This window comes from Pleurodeles waltl, chromosome 3_1 (genome assembly GCF_031143425.1).
Source record: "Pleurodeles waltl isolate 20211129_DDA chromosome 3_1, aPleWal1.hap1.20221129, whole genome shotgun sequence".
Taxonomy (NCBI): Eukaryota; Metazoa; Chordata; class Amphibia; order Caudata; family Salamandridae; genus Pleurodeles; species Pleurodeles waltl.
In genome coordinates this window covers 1,006,911,719-1,006,936,102 of record NC_090440.1, presented here as the reverse complement: position 1 = coordinate 1,006,936,102, position 24,384 = coordinate 1,006,911,719, and the positions used below count along the sequence as shown (strand labels likewise).

General features: G+C 47.3%; 1 protein-coding gene across 15 annotated transcripts in view; it reads right to left on the bottom strand.

The window, feature by feature from the left end:
* Positions 1 to 24,384, bottom strand: part of TANK (TRAF family member associated NFKB activator) — a 549,717-nt gene that overhangs the window by 35,310 nt on the left and 490,023 nt on the right. For 14 of the 15 annotated variants that reach the window (XM_069224234.1, XM_069224233.1, XM_069224226.1 and 11 more), the window contains one exon: positions 3,779 to 4,347. In XM_069224234.1, coding sequence (XP_069080335.1) covers positions 3,779 to 4,347 — 569 coding nt within the window. The remainder of the gene's footprint in view (positions 1 to 3,778; positions 4,348 to 24,384) is intronic. The other variant, XM_069224232.1, reaches the window with a different exon arrangement.

Here is a 24,384-nt window from a genome sequence, read left to right as displayed (position 1 = left end):
GTCCAAAGCTGCCCTAATGGAACCATCCAGAGCCCCCATCAGATTCATCCACCCCCCCCCCCATCTGTCCCTCAGCTGTCATAAGAGAGCCACCACCATTAGCCCTGAAAAGACCAATAATAGTCCTGGTGGATCAGCTGGAGTGTAGGTCCTTCAGTCCATCTTGCATGGCATCAGGTGGCTTCTCCTTCCAGTAGGAAATCCTTCTGCCATTGTTACTCCCATGTCCAGGTTCTTATCAACTGTCTCTCTCTTGTGCAGGTACATTTCCCTGGGCTTGGATGTTGTGGAGGCCAGCCAATTCCCAACCCCCCTGTACAGGACAAACATAGATAGCAACTTCTATTTGTTTGACAAAAAAGCTCCACTGAAAGCTTCAGCTCTTCCTCTTACTGCCACAGCATCTTGTTCCCATCTCATCAAAACTTCAAAGGCCACTCCATCCAATGCTGGGTTCAGACGTTTGTCTGTCCTCCTTTCTTTCAATAATAGGCCTCTGCTGTGTGACAAGCTAATGACAAGCTAATTCACAGATGCTATTTCCACCCCTCTTCCTTTCCCAGGTACTGGTTGAAGCACTTTTTATTGCTCTATTGGTGGGGAGGCCTTTGATCCATCTGCTAGGGAACAGAATATTTAACTTGCCTAATAGGCGTATACAGGTCTGGAATCTGATTATAAGCTGAGCCAGCAAAATAAGACAAATCTTAAAGTGCCCTAAGGCATTTATGTGGGATGTTGAGGTCTGCAGAGTCACACTCGGAGTGCATGAGTTATCCCAGATTGGTATCTTGCTGTACCCTGTAAGCATAAGTGGAGCAAAACTGTACTTTAGGGCAGATTTTACCTATAATGTGTACGCACTTTAAGTACCACAAACCTTCAGTAAACGTTAAATACCTTCACTATTAATGCCTACTCTCACATTATACCGCCTACCCGAGGTCACCAGTCCTTGAAGACTACTTTCTGCGACAGGTTATCTATATACAGCTACCAGGCTGTGCAAGAAAGTAGTCCCACATGCACAGCCCTCCCAAATGTGCACACGTCTCCATGTGTAACTAGTCCAGAGTCTCTTATACTAGCTGCAGTAGCTGTCATATTAAACAGGGCTCGAAAACACTGAACAGGTGTTCTGTTCAGTTGAAAAGTGGAGGGGCAATAAAAGATGCCTTTAAATCTTGTGCTCTGTGTTCACAGAGGTCAAAAGTCAGTTTTTCTTACAATTAATTTTCCTTCTGACTGCAGAGTTCCAGGACTCTTTAAGGTGAACTGTGTGACCTGCTGCTCAGAATGTAAAATAAAAGGATATAGTGTGTCACACTTTTCCTAAGACACAACTTTTAAATGACTGAGTCAACTGTGCAAACATTTTAAAATATATTTCAGTAGTTGTGAAAGCCCTTTTTTATATTTCTGTATGATGAAAAAATATTTTAATAGGATGCAAACAAATCAGAATACTTTGCATGTTGATGTGCAAAGGATATGTTTTCTGAAACCCAATTTTCACAGCTTGTTAATACACTATTAGAGTCTTATCAATAAAGCAGCAAGTTAGTGGAGAGGTTTTAGGACATTTCTTGGAAAGTTACTGCATGTAGATGACAATAAGTGACCACATCATGCTTTAGTAATATATTTATTAAAATTGAGTGTTAAAACAAACTGAGAAACATTCCTGCCTTGATGGCAATGTTGTTAGTAGACTAAAAGAAGTCCTAGGTTATGTGGGCTAGACCTCATGGGTATGTGGGCTAGAGTCTTGTGATGCATGCAGCAAACTTTAGCCTACTTAATCAAACAAAAGAGTTTTTTTTGTACTGCAAAAATGATGAGATCACATATTTGAAGGTGTAATCATATGTGAGAATTAAGAAAAAGGCGACTCTGTAAACTATTTGCCTGGGATCACACAATTTGAGAGCCGTTTACGGGTCGAGTACATTACAGTTAGGTCGAGTAGATTATTTAAGTTACTCGACCTGCAGGTCTAGTAACATTTTTAGGATTTTTCGAGCCCTGTTAAAAGACAGACACTGGCAGTTAACACAGTCTAATTAATGTGAATTTACTGTGAGGGATACTCAGGTAGTGAGACTCACTCATAGCAAAAGTCCAAAAACCGGCAAGTAAAAAGCAAACAATCCTGTGTGCAACCCATTTTCTATATCATGATTACTGACCTGCTTAAAGGTTCAGGACGTTCTTCCTCTCCTACGTGTAGTTTTCCCCCACAGACTGTCACTATTTCCTCACAAGTGCGAGCTGGCATTAACAATCAATGAGCCATTTTCTTATAAATTGTTTTAATACTGTTTTTACAACCGCTTTACAACAAGATGGATGTTACCAAGTCTCTATTTTAACATGAAAACTCAGAAAATTAAATCTGTGAGTGGCAGGTGGTAATTGCAGTATTTGCAATTGTAATGAGAAGTTAACGAGAAACTCTGTTCACCCTCACCCTACACCTTCCACTGAGACGTTGTTGAAAGAGGAAAACAGAAGTAATCACAAACTATTCCCAAACAATACTTACATATGCCACAAAAATGACGTTTACTATCATTGAGTGTGCCGCCTGGGAGTTAGTAGGTGGTCACTTACCAGGTAATATTTTCTCAGTTAAGCACTGATCGCTACACTGACAGTTGTCAGTTTTTATTGACCCAACCAGCACCTAATAAAGTATCTTGACAGTTCAAAAACACAACTCACTAAATGCATTCTGCTCAGCATTAAACTGATAAATGCTAGGCGTCAAGCTTTGAGTACATATCGTGATATACAAATTGCAGTACCTGCACATAACATAAAATAAGTCAAGAAGTTGCTAAATCTGGCAGCAGCGCAACAGCCTTTAGGATTCGACAGGAATAAGACCAAACATCAAAGCGTGTGGCTTATATGCCCATAACACCTTTTTGCCACATTCTCCACTCTGCAAAATGCACTATAATCATTGAATTGTATTCTGTTACTTACAGAGTGCACGGCTTCCCCCAGAAGGCCCCCAGGGCTAAGATAGACAGAAGCCAGACAAGACCTTAACATGGATGCTCAAACATCCAACATATGTTTTAAAAATACTATAGAGATTTTTTTTCGGAATTTCTTCTAAGTGTGTAGAATGTGAACAACGCACTGGCATGACACAGTGCCATGACTCTACTTGCCACAGATAAATCTGTGTTGAAGTTATGGATCTGTGTGCACTCTGGCAGAAAAGGTCAGACTGACACCAACATTAAAAAACAATACATTACAAATTGGCCACTAGGAGCAGCACGTTCCATACATCTGTGCACTTTGGCAGTGCTGTTCTTAGCATTTATCCTGGCCACGTCTTACTGCAGGCGGAGGCTACTTGCATAAAGCGTTTCAATGCACATCCCACTAAACAAATGGACGGTTTATCATTCGTCTATTACAATGGAAACACTCTTTTAGAAGATTTAGCTAGCTACTGCACAAATAAAAACGCAATATGCTGGTGCACAGGCGAATCTTCAAACATCATAAGTGAAAGTTACAGTTAACCCAGGGCCACTTAATGTGGACTGACCAATATGCGAGTGGCTCTATCAAAAACCAACAGATGAGAGGGGCTGATCTTTCTGTATGAATGTAAAGTACTTAGGAGAGTGTTTATTGATATGTTTTTATGAATTGAAACATTTTGCAAATAATTGTAAAAACGTATTTGAAAGCTGAATAAAAAATAAACTATTTTCTGTTTGCATTCTGTGACAAGCTTTAGTAAAGCATTTACCTGCTGTGGTCCCCTGATTTCGCGTTTGGTAAGTTCCAGTGGGGACTTGTTTTTGTCTGACGTTTCATTAGTTGGGTATTTAAATCTGGTACTATGATCCTCCGCTGTTAAAGGTGATGTTTTGTCCTGCTTAAATGTATCTGGCTGGTGTGGGGATTGCACTCTGTCAATGAATGCAATGTTTTCTATACCTTGAGTTATCTGAGAATTTCCTTTATCCTCTGATGGGCAACAACCTGGTTCGTTGAGGCTTAAAGTATTGTCATCCAATTGCAGGTTATATATCGGTTGAAGTGCATTTTCAGTTGCCACGGGACTTGATAATACAGTCTTTTCTGGAGTGCTCTGCAAAAAAACAGAGTCATTGTCTGTTGGCGGAAACTTTACACTAAATTGAGAAAGTGATTCTACAGAGCAGTCGTCAACCTCATCCGGTTCTAGGCTTACAGGAGTAACAGATGCTGTACATGCACGCACGTTTGGTCCACTTTTAACCTGATGTTTAAAATGTCCCTCTGCTTGTTCATCTGCTGAATCTGTACACTGAATAGGCATGGAGAACTGTCCGTCTGTGAGGGGAAAAGCAAAAAATATTGTTAAAGCAGATAGTTATTAAAGGGAATAGAAATGCAGTTATCAAATCATTTTTTACTAACAGAGAATAACACTTCTCAGTTCAAATACAGATAACCTCAAAAAATAAAAAAATAAATCTTAAAAAGTACTTCCCTGTAATCCAAGTTCTTCCTGAGGTAAATCATCGTTATACTCAAACACTGAATAATCCCACTCATGCAAATTAATCTGAATGTAAAATTTTCTAGATTTCGTAACTGAAAGTTTCAATTCTATGAAGGACACAGAGGCGAAGATTATGCTTTCTTTCTTTGTTTTATTAATGACAGCAGCCATGTAAAACCATGAACACAAAACTACAAATCCCATGAAAATTAGGGATAGAGTTCATCAAAAAAATCAGCCAATCAGAATGTCCCCAGTCCATTACAGGTCCTTGTCAGCACTGTTCCTTCCACTTTCTTCTCTTCTCCTGCGAAAAGGGAGAATCAGTACGAATGAACTATTCCTAATAAACATAGTAACATGCAAATTGAAAACCAATGGCAAAGTAATCACAGAGATAACCAAAAAGAACAATACCACTGGCTCTCACCAAAAGAAAATTAAAACATAAATAGGTTACTTACATGTGGTACGAAACATCAGCTGATCGGGGGGCAGAGTCGAACCACGACCCCGGGAGGGATAATCCTCGCCTCCTAGTCCTTAATAGAATTGAATGAAAGCTAGGAAATTTCATGTTCTACGTCAGGACCGGAGGTGAGGATTATGCTAGTTTGAAGCTTATCCACCACTAAGGATGCCACAGAATGAAGCGGTTTAAAGTAAAAGCTCCTAAAGGCACGAGTCTGAAGACTAATGTGCTGCATTCATAATATCTTCTAGCTGAGCTCCCAAAGATAAAGACTTACAGGCTACAGCCCCTCTGGTGAAATGGGCTCCAAACTCCAGAGTATTAATGCCAGCATCTTGCATGGCCCACTTACCCCAACTTGCAACAGTAGAAGAAGAGACCACTCTGTGAGGTGTGATTAGAACAATAAGAAGGTGACATTCCTGGGGGGGGTGGGGGAATGACTCAGTCAAAGATTCGTAGGATCTCAAGCAAGTCACAACACATAATTTCGGGTTCACCTAGAAATTTAATAAGTCACCTCTTCCAGAGGAAAAACCTGTCAAGTGAGGTCCAAGGCCCTGCCGTCAGAGACTCTTTTACAAGAGATCTGGCACAAGAGAGATGCCAGCTTAGCCAACAATTGCTTTCGGGAAAGGTGTCTGGTGCCAAGAGAGAAGGTTAAGCAGTACACTTGACTCCCCCAAAAGGCTGAATAACACGGAGCATGGGGAGTGGGGGGGGCAAACTCCCCACAGGAGTTTCCAAGTTAGCTAGAGCTCTCCCACCGGGTGTCCATCTATTGTGGAATGTCCAGCCGAAAGCCACAAACGAAAGGTGTTAATTCTTCTGTAAGCAATACTCTCCGAAGCTCGAGAGTAGATAAAGTTTAAGATCTTGGCAATGGAGGTCCCAATGGGATCCACGCTTCATTGACAACACCAACCCAACCATTTGGATCAAGCTGATCGAAATCTTTTAATTGTGCTAACTGCCCATTCCTTGGAGAGGAGGTCCACTGCTTGGTGCAAACGTTCCAGGACATGCCAGAGTCCCTGGTAATCCTCCATTTAATGAGTCTCAGCGAACCCTCCAGGGCTAGATTGTGTGGATACCCGGATGGATCCCAAAGGAGAGTTGGAAACAGGGGTAGACGGATTGGAGAATCACAAATTCCATTAGACCTGGAAACCACACTTGAGATCTCCAAAAAGGGGAAACCACCACGATCTCAGTCCACTGGCGACGCACCTGGGTCAGCCTCCGCATTATGATCCTGAAGGGAAGAAAAGCGTAACCTTTCTCCTTCTCCCAACATTGCTGTAATGCATCCTTAGCCTGAGCAGAGGGATCTAGCCTCCAGCTGAAGTATCTGTCTAGTTGATGATCCAGAAGAGATGCAAAAAGGTCTATCGAAAAGGGGCCCCATCAAAAGTTCACTGCCCAAAAGACAGAGGGATCCAGTTTCCAGAGGCTGGGATCCTCATATAGCAGGACTGCCAGTCCGCCACTCAACTGTCAGCCTGGAAGATGTTCTGCAGTAACCAAAATTTAGCTTCTAGGCAATAAACCCAAAAGCTTCTGGACAGATCTGATATGTTTTTTGAATGCGTCCCCCCAAGATGGTTGATGTAACGGACTGCCACCACATTGTCCATTTTGACTAGGACATTGCATTATACTTAATCTTTAGTCAAACACTTGACTGCAAATGAGTCAGGGATGAACTCCAAGCAGTGGATGTGAAGAGAAGTCACTTGTTCTGACCATTTTCTGCCTGTGAAGAACTCTGCAGTGTGCCGCTCAGCCTATACCGCTGGCATCTAACTCCATTACCAGATCTTGCTGGGACCCAAAAATGGCACGGCCGCTTTCGCATCATCTGACAGAGGGACACATTGTGGATATGTCAGGCCCTTCTTTAGATGGGAGCTCTTGAGACGCTGAAGGGCACAGCAATGCTATAGGTTGGAGAAAATGGCCTGGATGAAGGATAAAAGAAGACATATCACCCTGGCGATCTGACAAAGAGACGTTACCTGTTTGGCAAGGGTGCGAGTCAGCTTGTGTCTTATCTTGGACACTTTCCTGAAGGGAAGACTGAGGATGGCCTAAACTGAGTTGACTACAAATCCTTAGCAGACGAGGGGCAGCACTGGATCGACTTTGTTTAATTTATGAGAAACCCTAAATACTGGAGGAGAGAACAGTCCATTGAAGGTGAACCTGCAGGATCTGCTGGTCTTGATTCATCAAGAGGAGTTCATCCAGGTAAAAGATCAGACGGACACACCTGGCCCTGAGGAGTTCCACCACTGGTTTGAGGAGTTTGGTAAAGCATCACGGGGGTGAAGACAACCCAAAGGGGAAGGTTGTGAACTCATAAGTGGTGTGAAGCCATTGAAATTGGAGGAAGAGTCAATGTGGGGGAAAAACAGGGACCAAAAGGTAGGCACCGATTTAGATCTACACACAACAGCCAATCGCTGGAGAAGAGGAGATCGCAAAGGAGATGGATGCCATCCATTTGGAAGTGGTGCTACACCACCAACTTGTTGAAATGTTTGAGATTGAGGACCAGGTGTTTCCTGCTACTGCGTTTGTCCACTACAAACTACTCAGGAAGCCATGTAGATGAGGCGATGTGTGGACAATGGCCCTTTCGGACAGCAGCTCCCGGACCATGGTGTCGACCAAAGAGGATTCCTCTTCAGAGTATCAAAGCGAAGCAGGAGCCCTGTATTGGACCGGGCAGCTGTAGAATTCTATCTGGTAACCCCAAACTATCTGCTAGACGAAAGCGTTGGAAGTCAGGGATTGCCAGTTGTGAATGAACTGTGTGAGTCTGCTCCCCCAGTTTCACGCTGGAAATAGGGATCACACTCACCGTGAGAGACTCCTTTCTAATATCCGCCTCAGGATCCTCCTCTGGAACGCCAGTGTCGAGGGTATCTGCTGGTGGATATAATCCCAGGGTCCTGGAGTGGTCTTGATAATGCCCACGACTAGAGGCTGAGCCTTGGAAAAAGGCCTGTTGCTGCCTGTAGCCTGCCGAGCGTCCCCCTACCACGGTTTGCTCCAGTGAAAAACTGAGAGGTAAAGATCTTTTGGATTGGGGACTGAGCCTTGTCCAAAGAATTGAACGTGGCAACAAACTTGATAAGTTCTTCAATAAAAGGCTTGCCAAAAAGGCCTCCCTGCGCCACGGGCCTGCCTCAGAGGTAGCCAGGTCCCCTAGTTTAGGGTCGATTTTAATTAAGGGTGACCTTCTTCATTTTGTGAAAATGAGGCAGTTGGTATTGCCAAGGAAAATAATAGCCCTTTGCGCCCACCCCGAAAGGGTTTTTGGGGATATAAGGGAACTGGAGGCCTTGGCATCCTCCACCATATCCAGGATCTTGGTTAATGGGCCTTCCATGTGCAAAGGCTGACCCTAGCAGGGCTGCCAGGATCGGTCAATGCCTTTTTTAGGGTCCCAAATATATTTTGCAAGAAAGGTTGCCATGTGCGGATCAATGTTGAGTCAAGGCTACTTTATCTGCTAAAGATGGGAGCAGACACTCCATTCTAAGGTGATTACGAACATCTTTGTCAAGAGGCTTCCCACGCAGGTGGCCACCTTATCAGCAGGGACCCAGTCAGATGAGCAGTGGTGGAGGAGTTGATCTGGGTCTAACATATCTGACTCAGAGGCAGCGAAGACTTTGCACCGTCAGATGGAGGGGATCAGTGTGTGGAAGCCAGGCCATATCAGGCTCCAGGTTTCCATCGGAGGCTGGGAAAATGTAAGCATTTGGCAAATGGGGAGGGGGAGGGGGAGGAAGGCAGGCTTTGATCAGGGATGTGTGTGTGTGGGGGAGGGGGGGATGGAGGTATCTGTTGGTTCGATGGCAGCATGGTCCAGAAAGGCGCATTTGAGATGGGCAAAGGCATCAAGATCAATGTCTGCGTGCTTTTAAGAGGGTAAAGAAGTTTCGGGTATGCTCAAAGGCTGGATGGAAAGAAGCCCCTACGGGTCTGCCCTCAGGTCGAGGGGTTTAAGGCATTGTGCTGCTAGGTTCATGACCTTATATTCTAGTGGTGCCGTGGCTTACGAGACACCCTTGTGGATAAAGGTGTTCATTATATTGCAGAAGTTCTCATTAATGGGGAGGTAAGTAATGGACTCCTCCTCTGAGTATGAATTGTGAATTTCCTGCATTGCTAGGGGCTAGTATAGAAAGCAGAGCCACAATACGGAGGGGGCCTGAAGGCAACAGATTTCTGGTGGGAACACAGCTGCCCTTAATTCACAGGGCCCAGCAGGAAGTACCGAGGCAGGCAGGCAAGCCTGACCAACCTGGTATCAGAAGCAGGCCTGGGTGGTGTTCCCCTGTGAAAATTGATAATGCACACCAGAGCACAAGGTCAAAAACCTCTGATACGGACCGCGGTGCATGCTGCGAAATCACTGAGGTCACTGACCTCAGATATAGAGCCCGAGTGAAGAAAGAGGAAGGGAAAGTGCTGACAAGGACCTATAATGGACTGGGGACAATCTGATTGCCTGATTTTATTTTTATGAACTCTATCCTTGATGTTCATGCCATTTGTAGTTTGTGCTGATGGTTTTATATGGCTGCTGTCATTAATAAAGTGAAGAAAGAAAGCATAATCCTCGCCTCCGATCCTGACACCGAATCACTTTTTTTCCTTTAAGGAAGCCAATTTCCATTACCTTTCCAAAAAACTTTTATCAAGGAAAAACCCACTGTTATACCAAAAGTGACATGACTCTTCCACAAACCCTTTTTAAAGGTAAAATGGGAGACATTAAGAGGGCAATGTAGCCAACGACGTTGCAGCCTGAGAAGACTACAAAACTGACACTACTCCTTTAATGAAAACACTTTAACCAGTACCCCATCATTTCATGTCACTGACAGGTGAGCCCGTTTCTTTTTATGGAAATGAAGGATCCAGAGGGAGAAATAGTTAACTTCATAAAATACTCTCCAGGGAGGGTGGTTTGCTGATGAATATAACAAAGACTTTTCTCAAAGAGATAAGGATTACAGATAAGTAACTATTCCTTTTCCTTTAAAAGATTTTTGTTTATAGTCACAATCACTGAATAGAATAGCACATTCATCCCTCTAATAGGAGGAGAATGTGACGAAGAAACAAATCCTCTATGCAAACAGAGCTGGCTTTAGCATTTGTGGCACCTAGTGCCGCCCCCTCCAAGCAACTCATTATCCAGGGTCCCTCACTACCACCCTACAACAGTGCCCCTCATCTCTCCATAGCCCCGTTCTCACATTATTTATTTATTTTATAAGGCTCATCATCCCAATGTAGTGTTCGTCATATAACACATGTATTATACAAACAACAAATTGTACAATTGTGTAAATCAATGTATAGTAAATGTTACATATGCAAACGAGGGCTACAAAGTGTAAGATTTACTTGTCATCTATACACATAGGCATTGTGTGTTAGGAGTGCTTGGTCAGGAGAAACACTCTATATTTAAAAATTAACGCAGTGCTTGGGGTTGTATATAATAATAAGAATTTATTAGTAATATTACTACTGATAGCCTTATGGTAGTCTCCCCCCATACCTCTCCGCCTACCTCCTTCCACTTTTCTGACCGTATTTGTGCTTGATTTAGGACTCTGTGCACTTTAGCATGGCCAACCAGTGTTAAAGTGTTTGTGCTCTCTCTCTTCTAAACATGGTCATATTGGTTTATTCCCAATTGGCATAGTTAATTTACCTATAAGTCCCTAATAAAATAGTACTACATGAGCCAGGGCCTGTAAATTAAATGCTAGTGAGCCTTCAGCACGTACTGTGTCAACCTCTAACCATGGCTCAGGCCTGCCATTATAGAGACTGTTGCCCTCATTATGACGTTGGCGGTAAATCCCACTTACTGCCATGCCGACTGCTGCCAACATACCACCGCAGCGGCGGATATCCGCTAACCATATTATGACACACACATACCAATCCGTCAATATACAGCCACACACACAAGTCCGCCAGCCAAAAGGTCAGTGATAAACTGGCGGTAGCAAAACCCACACCATTATGCCAACAGAACTACGCCCACAACATTATGACCCACGAATCACCATGGTGGACATTCAATAGCGGTAAACCATTGGCGGTACATATTGCCACGCTCAAAATACACACACACAAACAAAAAAACACTACATTGGACCCACCCACCCACACCACTATAAAACACACACCCACATCACCCACAACCCTTTCCGATACAAACCATTGGCACGAGACAGACACCACGACCACAGACAAGACCAGAGCCACACACCACCTACACCTATACACCACCCATGTCCCCCACATCACACACCCCAACACATCACTCTACACACCCTCACCTACACAACTCACACAACACCCATGGCACCACAATGACACCCCAGGTTCTCTGAGGAGGAGCTCATGGTCATGGTGGAGGAAATCATCCGGGTAGAGTCACAGCTATTCAGATCACAGGTGTAGCAGATATCCATTGCTAGGAATATGGAGCTATGACGGAGGATCGTGGACAGGGTCAACGTCGTGGGACAGCACCCAAGAACAAGAGATGACATCAGGAAGGGGTGGAACGACCTACGGGGAAATGTGTGTTCCATAGCAGCAAGACACCAACTACATGTACAGAAGACTGGTGGTGGACCCCCAACTCCTCCCCCACAACTAACAACATGGGAGGAGCCTGACAGGAGTAGGAGGACTGGACTCTGTTAAGTCAATTCCCTATTACTATCACCCCCTACCTGCATGCCATCACATACCCCCACCCTCACCACCACTCCCATCACTCCACCACCTCCCACATACCCCACCATCACAACCCACTCATCCCAATGCCAAGCCCAGCATGCAACACCAATGCATGGACATCCCTCACAGACCTGCATGAACACCTATCACTACAGCATGCACACTAGAGAGAATCACCTAGCCCACCAAATAACAACTCACACAAGGCAAAGCTGCCAGGGCAATAACAACCATAGAGGGCAACACACCCATGCACAATATGCCACACACAGAAACAATAACACTGCATTTACATCCCCACAGGTAACCCAGCCAATATCACCGGCGAAGAGGTGCCAGCAACATCCAGAGGCACAGGATAACAGGGAAGCTGGGAGGACTGCTGTGCGACAGGGGGAGGACAGGCCCAGGGAACACTCATCGCGATCCTCGGAGCATACCAACATTTCCAGGATGCGATGGGCCAGATCATGGACAATATGCAGGAGAACATGCGGCTGCAAGAGGGACAGTACTTGGGGATCAGGGAAGACTTGAAGGCCATTAACACCACGCTGGTCTCCATTACAGGGGTACTGGCAGACATGGCCAATGGCATGAGGGAGGCAATGGCACACCAGCGGGCCCCTGACACTAGCCAGACTACTGAACAGCCCTCCACCTCCACTGCCGCTAGTGGACAGGAGGCCCTGCCACAGGACCAACAGGCCACCAGCACCCCTCCCCCTGCAGAAGGAAAACCACCCAGCAAACGTTCCATGTGATCCAGGCAGAAGCCAGAGACTATTGCCAAGACCCCCGCCAGGAAATAAGACTCTCCTGATTGTCACCCTTGTGTCTCACTCTGTCACCGTGTCCACCTTGAACTGCCATTGCTCCCCTTCCTATGCCCCCTTGGACAATGCACCTGTGATACAAATAGACTGGACTCTAACCTGGACTTTCCTCCATCATCACCCCAGCCCATTGCACTACACCCGCTTCTTCAGAGCACTGCAATAAACACACTTTGATAAAATACAAGTATGGTGTATGTAAAATGTATTTGTTTAACCAGGTCCAAACATTGCAATTCAACTGTACAGTAATGTTTACATAGGAAAGACCTGTAGTTGGCTGCACTGAACACACCAGGAGCAATAGTGGGACACCAACATCTGCAAAAAGAGATGCCAATGGGTACAGTGTGTGGGCATAGAAATAGGAATTCACAGACTACCGGGGACAATGTCACACATCAAACTGTCAATTATATGTGAAATAACACTGTCTTATCTGTGTCTCATTGGAAGTATTGATGAATAACCGCACTTCTGTTGTCCTCATCCTCTGCCTCCTCATCTTCACTGTTCACAGGGTCCACTGATGCCACACGACCACCTCCAGCCTCTTCCTCCTACAGAAAAGGCACATGGCGTCACAAGGCGAGGTTGTGCAACATACAACATACAGCATGCCACAATGATCCGGCAGACTTTCTTGGGTGAGTAGCACAGTATCCACCTGTTAAATGGAGGCACCAAAACCTGGCCTTTAGGAGGCCGAAGTCCTTTCTATAATCCTTCTTGTTCGCCCCGTGCCTCATAGTAACGTTCCTCTGCCTTTGTCCTGGGATTCCTAACAGGAGTCAGTAGCCATGAGAGGTTGGGGTAACCAGAGTCACTTGCAAACATCGAGGGACAACTGTTAGCCACACACTCACCCTTGGGGCCCACAACATACCCATACACCAACATCCACTGGGTGGGAACCAGGGCTCACCAATTAGCCACACCCTGTGCCTCTGGAGTTGGGCCATCACATTTGGGATGCTGCTATTCCTCAGGATAAATGCATCATGCACAGACCCAGGATACTTTGCATTGACATGGGAGATGTACTGGTCTGCCAGGCACACAATCTCGACATTCATGGAGTGAAAACTCTTTTGATTTCTGAACACCTGTTCATTTTGCCGGGGGTAGGAAATACAATATGTGTTCCATCTATTGCCCAAATGATGTCGGGATATGTCCCACTGCATAGCTCAGTGATTGTGGCCCTGTCAAGTCTATAGGTGAGGATAATGTGCCTGTCCTCCATTGTTGCCAAGTCCACCAGGGGTCTGTACACGGGGGATGTCTCCATCTCCTATTCATCCGCAGCAGTTACAATCTATGGGGCAGAAGAGTGAGCAGCTGGTCATTATCTGTACATTCTAACCACTACAGTTCAATGCATACTGTGATTGTAACATTATGTTGGTGGGATATCCCCAAAATGTGAATTTGTGTACTGTGACGCAGTTAGGATCTATGGCCTGCAACCCCCCTGAAATGGCGTCTGCCTGTCCTGTATGGAGGACAGGTGGAAATGAGGTAATTCTGCTGACGTTGAGCGCCGTTGCGGGAGGCGGTCGAGAACCGTCATGCTATTCCTCATTGGTTATCATTGGGCCCTATGGGGTACAGTGGCCAATGGTGATGTACGCCGGCGTTGACGGTATGCACTGCCGCGGACGTGATCGCCATTTTCTATCTGGTCACTCGCTTGCTACCTGACCTTCAACAGGAGAGGACTTACACTGCAAGTGCTGATGTGACCTATGTCTGGAACCGACCATGGCTCGTGTTACTGGGGAAAGGGCCCCTGCCTTCACCTCAGCAGAGTTGGAGTGACTGGTGGACGGGGGTCTACCCCAGTACCGACTGCTGTATGGGCCTCCAGAACAACAGGTCAGTACACCGTGAGTAAGATGCATGGGGTGTGAATGCATGGAGTGCTGTGTGCAATGGCCTCATTTGGGGGGTGGGGGGAGGGGGGCTTGGTGGATGGGCCATGGGCAGCGAGCAGCATGTATGCTGGGCCATGTCTGTGCTAATGGGGATGGGAAGGGGCATGTTGGGCCATAAGTGTAACAGGCAGGACGGTCGGACTAATACCTTTCCTTGTCTGTATTTCCCTGCAGGTCAGCGCACATCAAAAGAAGGGTATATGGCGTGCCATCGCCAAGGACGTGCGGACCCTGGGGGTCTACGACAGGCAGAGCACCCACTGTCTGAAATGGTGGGAGGACCTGAGACGCTGGGCATGGAAGACCGTGGAGGCCCAGCTGGGGATGGCTTCCCAACGAGGAAGAGGTGCCTATCGAACACTGACCCCCCTGATGGCCTGCATACTGGTGGTGGCGTACCCAGAGCTAGATGTGCGCTTGGGGGCATCACAGCAGCAACAAGGGGGTGAGTACAGTGCCCTACATTACAACTTACGCCTGGTGGGGTGGTATCCGGGTTGAGGGTGGGCCCTGTTTGTGCCCCTAGGCCAGGCCTGGCATTGCAGAGTAGGTCACGTTGGGCAGGGTTCTGATTTGAAAGTCCTCCAACCAAGCTAGTAGGCATCCACTACTAGGCAGGGGTCTGTGGGTGTCAGGTATGCTGCAATTGGCGTTAGGTGTCCCTATCCATGGGCTGTTGACTAGCAATGTGACTGGTAGTGCATTGCGTAATGCGTAGGGCTGTTCCCTATGTATGAGTGTGTTGTGTGCGCCAACGTTGGTGTTGGTGCCGCCACTGACCAAGTGTATCCTTTGTCTCCCCCCCACCTTTTTGTTTTGTCACCCTGTCATTATGTGCAATAGCATCATCTGGCGGAGGACCAAAGGCACCGGTAACGGAGGGAGCTGCATCCCACAGGACCCAGGAGGCAGAATCCACCGACGGCGAGGGCACCAGTGGGACAGAGGGGAGGGGAGCACCTCAGTGGAGACTGGAGGGGACAGTTCGGACGCGGATACTTCCTCCGATGGAAGCTCCCTGGTGGTGGCAGACACCTCTGTGCCGACCCCAGCTACAGGTACAGCCGCCACCCCCGTACCAGAACCACCCGCCCAGCAGCCCCTCAGCGAATTTCCCGTGTCCGCTCACTCAGGAGGGTGGGCATCTCCTTCGCCCCAGGCACCTCAGGCCCTGCCCCAGTTAGCCCTGCTGCCCTGAGTGAGGAGGCTATTGACCTGTGATCCATCTCTGTTAGGCAGCCAACTATTGTGAAGGCCATCCAGGGGCTGGCAGCCTAATGCAACAGACCAATGCATTTCTGGAGGGCATTCACTCTGGCTTGGTGGCCCAAAAGAGATCAATCCAGGCTCTGGCCTCCTCTCTGATGGCAGCCATTGTCCCTGTTTCCCCCCTCCCCCCCTCCAACTTCCTCTTCCCAGTCCCATTCCCATCAACCCCAACCTATCCCAAGCATACAGGCAGACGAGCAGGCACCCAGGACAAGAGTGGACATCGCAAACACAAGTACAAGCACCACACTTCATCCCACAGGCACTCACACTAACACCATCCAGAAGCAGACATAATAACATCCACTGCCTCCACTGTGGCCCCCTCCTACTCGTCGTCCACCTCCCTCCCAGTAGCGTCTCCACTCACACCTGCATGCACTACATCCTCATCCACTACCACCATCACCAGCACACCGTTCAGCACACACCCCTCACTGGCAGTCACCACCCCCACATCCATGCACACGTCCCTTGCGTCCTCTCCCACTTTGTCTGTGCCCCCTCCTCCCAAAGTACACAAATGCAAGCACTCAGACACCCAACACCCATCCACCTCACAACTGCATCCAGCCCATGCACCTGCACCCAAACACAGCAGGTTGACACCTACCACCACTCCCTCTTCCTCCACTCCCAAACCATCTCCCTCTTCCCACCCCAGTGTCCCTAAGAAGCTTTTCCTCTCCACCATTGACCTCTTCCCTAGCCCCCCTTCACTCACATCAGGCCAGGGTAGTCAAAACCCAGGCAAGCACCTCAGCCACCCAGTCCACGGGCAGAGTAGTGTCCCCAGCAACTCCAGGTGGGAAAGGATCCTGGCCACCAACCTAGCAAGACGGAAAGGGTGCCTGCCCCAAGTGCTTCAAGGAAGGGCAAGGAGCCAGCCCCAACTGCAGGAAGGAAGGGCAAGGAGCCAGCCCCAGCTGCAGGAAGGAAGGGTAAGAAGCCATCCCCAGCTGCAGGTAGGAAGGGCAAGGAGCCATCCCCAGCTGCAGGTAGGAAGGGCAAGGAGTCAGCCCCAGCTGCAGGTAGGAAGGGCAAGGGGCCTGCAACAGCAGTAGAAACAAGGGGCCTGGCGCTGGGGCTCAGTCGGAGCCAAAACCACTAACCATGGTGGTGCAGCCGTCCGAGGCTGCAGGGGATGGGCTGGAGCCTCCCCCCACCACTACCAGCTCCACCACCAGCACCGCCACCAGCAGCAGCAGCCCCAGTGGGCAGTCATCAAGGCTGTAGGGGATGGGCTGGAGCCTCCCCCCAGCACTACCAGCTCCACCAGCAGCACCGTCACCAGAAGCAGCAAACCCAGTGGGTAGCCGTCTGAGGCTGCAGGGGATGGGGTGGAGCCTCCCCCCACCATCACCTGCTCCCCAGCAGCACGGCCACCTGCCCCAGTGGGCAGCCGTCCGAGGCTGCAGGGGATGGGCTGGAGCCTCCCCGCACCACTACCAGCCCCACCAGCAACACCATCACCAGCAGCACCACCAGCAGCAGCAGCAGCCCCAGTAGGCCGCCGTCCGAGGCTGCAGGGGATGGGCTGGAGCCTCCCCCCACCACCAGCTCCACCAGCAGTACCACCACCTTCCCCAGTGGGCAGCCGTCTGAGGCTGCAGGGGATGGGCTGGAGCCTCCCCCCAGCACCAGCAGTACCACCACCTGCTACAGTGGGCAGCCGTCCGAGGCTGCAGGGGATGGGCTGGAGCCTCCCCCCGCCACTACCAGCTCCACCAGCAGCCGCAGCTCCATTGGGCAGCCGTCTGAGGCTGCAGGGGATGGGCTGGTGCCTCCCCCCCCCACCAACATCACCACCAGCAACACCACCACTGCCACCACTGAACTGCCGTCACCTCCGGCAGACAGTGTGTAGTCCTGCGTCCATGGGCTGTTGTGCGGCCTGGCCCCTGCAAATCCTTTGGGTATGACACCCCGCTGAGAGACTGTGACCTTGCATTCCCCAAGATCTGCATCACAGGGCACGATGCCCCCTCCAGAACCAGTGGAGAAGCCATCCACTCACCCCATTCTCCCCAGGATGAAGCTCACTAGGCACGATACCCCTCCAGAACCAGTGGAGAAGCCATCCACTCACCCCATCCTCCCCAGGATGAAGCTCACTGGGCACGATGCCCCCTCCAGAGCCAGTGGGCAAGCCACCCACTTGAGAAACTGTGGCCTTGCACTCCCCAGGACCAAGCACAAGGCATGTTATCCCCTCCAGGTCATGTGGGCAATCACCCACTTGAGAAACTGTGGCCTTGCACTCCCTAGGACAGAGTGATGGGCATGTTACCCCCTCCAGGACCAGTGGCGGTAAACCATCTTCTGGCTGAGGTGCCTCCCTGTTCCCCATCCCCCTGAGGTCCCTGGCTATTTTCAACCTGATGCCCCTGCAGTGTTCTCTCTGTGTTGTTGCAGGAGTGAGGTGGGGTCTTGGAGTTTGTGATGTGGCCCTGCGGCCCACTAACAATGAGGACTGGGCAGTGTCGCTTCATTTGTAAATATGTATATGCTTTTTGATTTGGATGCACGTATTACTGCTATATTTATCTTATTACACTCTATTGTGGTTCTGCTTGCATTATTTCTGAGGGGTACGGGGTGAATATGTTATGTTACTGCATCTGCTTGTGTGTATGGTGTTAGGGGTGTTGCATGTGTGTGTCACTCTCTTTTTCCTCCCCCGCCCTCCCCTGTGTGCTAGGCGGCAGTACTCACCGTCGTAATCTTCGCCGTCATTGGTGTTCGTAGTGGAGCAGCACGTAGAAGAGCATGGGGAAGACATGCAACTTGGGCTCCATGGTGGCGTGGTTCTTTCCCGAATCTCCCCAGGTGAGTTGTTTCCCTTCTGTGCAGTGTTTCTGCCAGGCTTTTGATGTCGTTGGTACCGCCCCAGAAAAGGTGGCGGTTTCCTGTCTCATAATACAGTGGGCGGAACATTGTCTTCCGCCTGGCTATAGGCGGTTACCGCCATGGTGCCTGTTGATTCTGCCCTGGCAGTCGGCATTTTAAAGTGGCTGTCTGTCTGTGCTGTTTCCGCTGTGGTCATAATTTTGCATTTATCACCGCCGGCCTGTTGGCGGTATTACTGCCACTTTATCACCGACCACCAGGGTCGTGATGAGGGCCTGTATGTGCAGTTTTACACTGCCATGTCGATCTGGCAGAAGAACCCATTTGCCAGGTCCAAACCATCCCTTTTTATATATATAAGTCACCCAAAGGTAGGCCCGAGACAACACAGAGGGCAGTGCAATATATTTAAAAGGCAGGACATGTTTTGGTAGTAAAAAAATCTTACATTTGTTTTCACTACTGCAATGCCTATCTCTCCCACAGGATAACATTGGAGTTGTTTTATTACATTATATAGGCGTAATTTTCAAATGGGAAGAGATCATTCATTCAAGTTTGGCATCTCTGGTATCACAATTTAAAATCCTAACATAGTGAAGTCAGATTTTTAATTGTAATTCTGAAGAGTCACTTGTAGAAAGTTGGAAATTTCTAGCATTAGCCATTAAGTGCATCTAGAGTGCTTCTGGTCACTTGACTGGGTGTAGTAAGCAGCTTGACCTTCCCTAGATAGCCACACACAATGAGAGCTTATGTGTGGCTTGATGGGCCATCCTGGGCAGCATGGGAGGGAGAAGTAAGACGCAGCCTCACTTACACCTGAATAGTCTTAGTCTGTGTCCTGTCTCCACACAAAAATCCCCCCTGTAGTTAATCATGAAGCGGGGCAGGGAGGGCACGACATGTGAACTTCAAAGGCATGTCTCAGAAGTCTCCCCCACTTCAAAGGCACCACTGGATATAGGAACTGGACCTTAGACACAACCACTTCAGTATATTTCTGGACTGTGGATACTCTGCCAGGAAGAACTGCCACTCTGCCTGACTGCACTCTGTTGGACTCCTGCTTTGATGTGCTGACTTGCTGCCTGCTGCCCTCTGCCTGGGTGAGAAGGATTGGACCGGCATCACTTGAACCCAGAATGACTCCAAGGGCTAATTGGCTGGCATCCTGATCTGAAGTCCCGGGGACATAAAAGACTTCCAACCACCCTGCTTCCGCAACTGGACTCTGCCATCTGTGGTGCCCTCGGAAGTGGGTCTAAGGTGCTTGCTAGTGGAACCGTCAGCTGAAAGATGCATCCTTGAGCAGAACTGAGCCATCACTGCTGCTGCATGGATTGGATTCATTGCAAAAGACTCACATTGTTGCTGCATCACACATCCTGGGTTCGACGCATCCTCTTCTGAACTGCTGCTGTGTGACAGTTCTCCAGGGCAGTTCCTTGCATCCCTCATCGACAGCAGTCTCAACGCTGAAAGCTGAATACATATTCACCACTCATCGACTCGACTGTGCAATGCATCCCCAACATCGGCCTTCGCATAGCAAGCTTCGTCAGTGGGATCTTAGATGCCGAAAAAACAGGACTTTGCATCACAGCCTCGCCGCATTTTGGGACTGGCGCATCGCCTAGGCTGCACGATGCATCTTCGATGCAGATCCATTCAACGCTTGGCAACCAGTATTTAAGGTAATTTGTTCAGCTGGCCTAATGCGTCCGTGTAGCTGTTCCGCACTCCTTTGTGGCTGGCGTGAACTAGTGACTATATCCTGGCCTGGGGCAACCAGAGTTATCTTGCCCATGTTAATGTGTGAAATGTGCTGGGCACCCAGAGATCATTGTAGGCTGCTCTTGTCTTGACTGTCACACCTGAGCTGTCTGCTTTGCCGTCCACTCCCGCCAGAGCAAAAATGATACCTCAACCTACATTTTGGCACCTGGTTACGGCAGCCCAGGTCACACTACCCAAGAGCTAGCACAGTAAAGAGATTCCGCAAGAAAGCTTGGCCAGCTTGGGCATATTCCTTAGAATTGGAATCAAGAAAATAATGTCTTGTTAAGGCATGCATGGACACCCAAGCAGCTGTTTTACATATTTTGGGAAAAGAAATGTTTCTTAGTAATGTAGTAGTAATTGCTTTCCCCTTACAGAAATGCCTTTGGGGCTGCCAAAAAAAAGATTGTTAGCACTTAAAGTACATAACAGAATACATAAAACAATACATTTTCGGATAGTTTTGTAGTCGCTAAGTCCATCTGAGCAGGACCATAATTTATGAAAAGTTGGTTAGACTATTTAATATCCTTGGTTATATCCAGGTAAACCTTTAAAACCCTCCAAAAGTCCAGAAAACACAACCATCTCTGAATAGCACAGACTTTAGAAAACTTTTGGAAGGGAGATATGTTTGGGAAGTCTGACACTACTTTAGGGAGGAAACTTGAATGACTTGGATAATTCTTTATGCAGCTGTATCTTTATGAAAAAGTGAATACGGTTTGTGAGAAAATGAGTTGTTTGTTTAAAGGGGTAGAACCATGCTCAAGCAACAGCTGCAATCCTTGCCAGCGTGAACCACAAAATAATATCCCTAAATTAATCTGTGCTTAACCCTCTGGGCGAAAAGACGTCAGCCTTACCTAGAGGCACTGTGAAAAAAATGTATGCAGCACTTAAATAGTAATGTTGTGAAAATACAACACATGAAAAATCCCATACTAATTTAGAAAAAGAAAGTAAATATTGACAAATTAGTTGGCACAAAAGTCTGGAACTTCCTGCCTCCCTGCCCTGGTCCCAGTCTGTATGCTGGCACAATAAGCTAGTGTGAAGTTCTTTTATGTGTGAGCAGAGGCAGTTTCTGTGAACTGCCAGCAGGGCTGTGTGTAGCTAACCCCCCTCCCATCCAGCTTGGATGGCTCATCTGGCCAGAAGCCAGTCTCTATACTGTGTGTCTGTCTGGAAGGAATACACAAAGGACTGCTGGTAGCTACACGTAGGTTTGTATCCCAGGAAACAGACTGCAGGCACCAAATGGTTAGTCCAACAAAATGGCAATTGTGACTTAAAATCCCACTTTATCATTAAAGAGGATTTTATATTCTATTTCCTAGACACCAAACATGGAATTTGTACCTGCTTCCAAACAAAGGTTATCATTTATTAGATATAATAAGGTAATCCAATGTTATCCTATGGGAGAGGTAGGCTTCCCAGTAGTGAAAAACACATGTGTGTTTTTCACTATCCCAACATATAAAACTTAAATTTACATTCCCAACTTTTTAAATACCATGCACCCTACCCTATGGGCTGTTTAAGGCTACCTTAGGGGTGATATATATAATAACAAGCATTTGCAATGCACTAGGGTCTCGCATTTCCCCGAGTTATAGCTATTAGCAGTTGTAAACTCCCAACTGGATTTTTCTTTCAACAGTGAAAGAAAAAACTGCGTGATCGTGCTGCTACAGTTCACGCGAAATGAAATCTTTTGGCAAAAGTGCAATTATCTATGTAACTGGCAAAAGTGCAATTAACTATGTAACAGGGTCGATGTTATGCAAAGCGCTTGACTTCTGCCAAGCGAGATCGCGCTGCGAACAAAAGATAAAAAGTAGTCCACAAACCGGACAGGAAACAGCGAGCCTCGTATGTTTTCAGTACTTGGACGCTGCGCTTGAGGAGGGCTAACTACCGGAAAAGGCATGACGTATGCGTGCCTTCCACTAATGAAAGCAAGCAGATTTTAACAGGCAAGCCCACGAACCAATGAAAGACAACTGACGTGACGGGAACAGGCTCTGAGCCCTTTTCTAACTTCTAAAGCGTCTTTCAAGCGCACGCGATGCAGGCTCGACCCTAAAAAGGGAGTTATATACCTGACAAGGGGTTTATTTTGTCAGTTTAAAAATGCTCTTAGGCTGCAATTGAATACCTGAGACAAAGTGGGTGCCACAATACATGCTGCAGGTTGACTAGTAGCATTTAATTTTAATTTGTAATTTATTTTATTTAGTTTGATGTCATGCCAATAAGACAATACAACCCATTCTTGTATTGACATATCCATAAAATGAAGATACAACAAAATTCATAAAATCACCTATCAAGACATATGTTGTTTTCATACATATATATACCACCAAAATTGGCCGTTTCTAAGGCACTATCCCTTACCCATTGTGTAATTAACAGAGTGCTAAAAACAGTTACAACAAGGCAAAGACGGGCCTCAAATCTTTGTTTTAAGGGATAGGGCAAGTAAACTTGTGAAAGTTAAGTGCAGTACAATAATAAACAAGACACAAATGCAGACTATTCTGACAAAAACATACGCCATATTCTAGAATTACCCTACGGTATGCAACTATAGATGAAAACTGCAAAAATGCTGACGTGACTTGAACAAAATGTAATTTAGCATTATGATTCGTGCAAACAAGAAGGCAATCATTTCGAGGAAAAAGCAATTATCACATAAATAATTAATGCTTTTCAGTTTGAAAAAAATAATTAAAAAACAGATATGGGCAAAGAATAAAGAACCAGTTACACACCTTCGGTAAAGCCTTATCTGGTAGAGACAGTATTTAGTTGCAGATCTCTTACCTTTGAATTCCCCCAGGCATCAGACTGGATCCCGATATTTTTTTTGTGCAATACCCCTGCGGGCCATTTGGTAGTGTTGATCGGCTCTGCGTCCATCCTCAACGTTATCCGCGCCAGATATGTCACTGCGGGTCCAATATAGGCGACACCCCGGCATGCTGACGTCAGTTTCTTTCGGACATTCCAAGCCAGAAATGCAGAGCCACGAAGAACACGGACTACTGGTGCGTCAAAACTAAGTAAGGCCCTGAGAGGGGAGTCCCTAACCCTAGAAATCAGTTCACAGAGCAGGGAGGATGGGTGGGTCGGTAAAGAATCTGCAACTAGATATTGTCTCTACCAGATAAGGCACTACCAAAGATAATTTGTTCATCTGATAGAGACTTCTAGTTGCAGATTCCTTCTCTTTGAACAGATACCTGAGTAATATGTAGAGTCTTGCAGGACCGAAAGGGCAAAGTACCTGTCCCTACGGACCTGACTGTCCAGGCAGTAGTGTTTCATAAACACGTGAAGAAAAGCCCACATTGCCGCCTGATAGATGTCAAGGACTGGAACTCCATGTACTAACGCAGTTGTTGCGGCTGTAGCTTGGGTAGAATGAGCATGCAAACTTTCAGGTGTTTGCTTTTTGGCCAGTGTGTAGCAGATTTTAATGCAGAGAGTACGACCGATATGAAGATGGTCCACTTCTATACAACCCGACCTTTCTTCGCACCCACATAATCGACAAGGAGTTGATCAACCACCCAGAACTCTTTTGTGTGATCAAGTCCACCCAGACTCTGCGTGCCCAGTCCATAGCCACAAGGATTACTCGTCCCAGTCAATCCTGATCTTCTTGAGAACTTTGGGAAGAAGTAGTTTGGGTAGAAATAAATACAGGAGGCCTGAGTTCCTCTTGAGATGAAAAGTATCTCAGAGCGATTGCTACCTTGGAATTTCAAAGGTGCAAAACTGTTGACATTGCCATTCTCTAAGGAGATGAACAGCTCTAACTAAGGCACTCCCCACTGCTGAAGGAGATCTTGCTCCACCTCCACATAGAGATGCCATTTGTGATCCGTTAGGCATTTTCGGCTTAGTTTATCT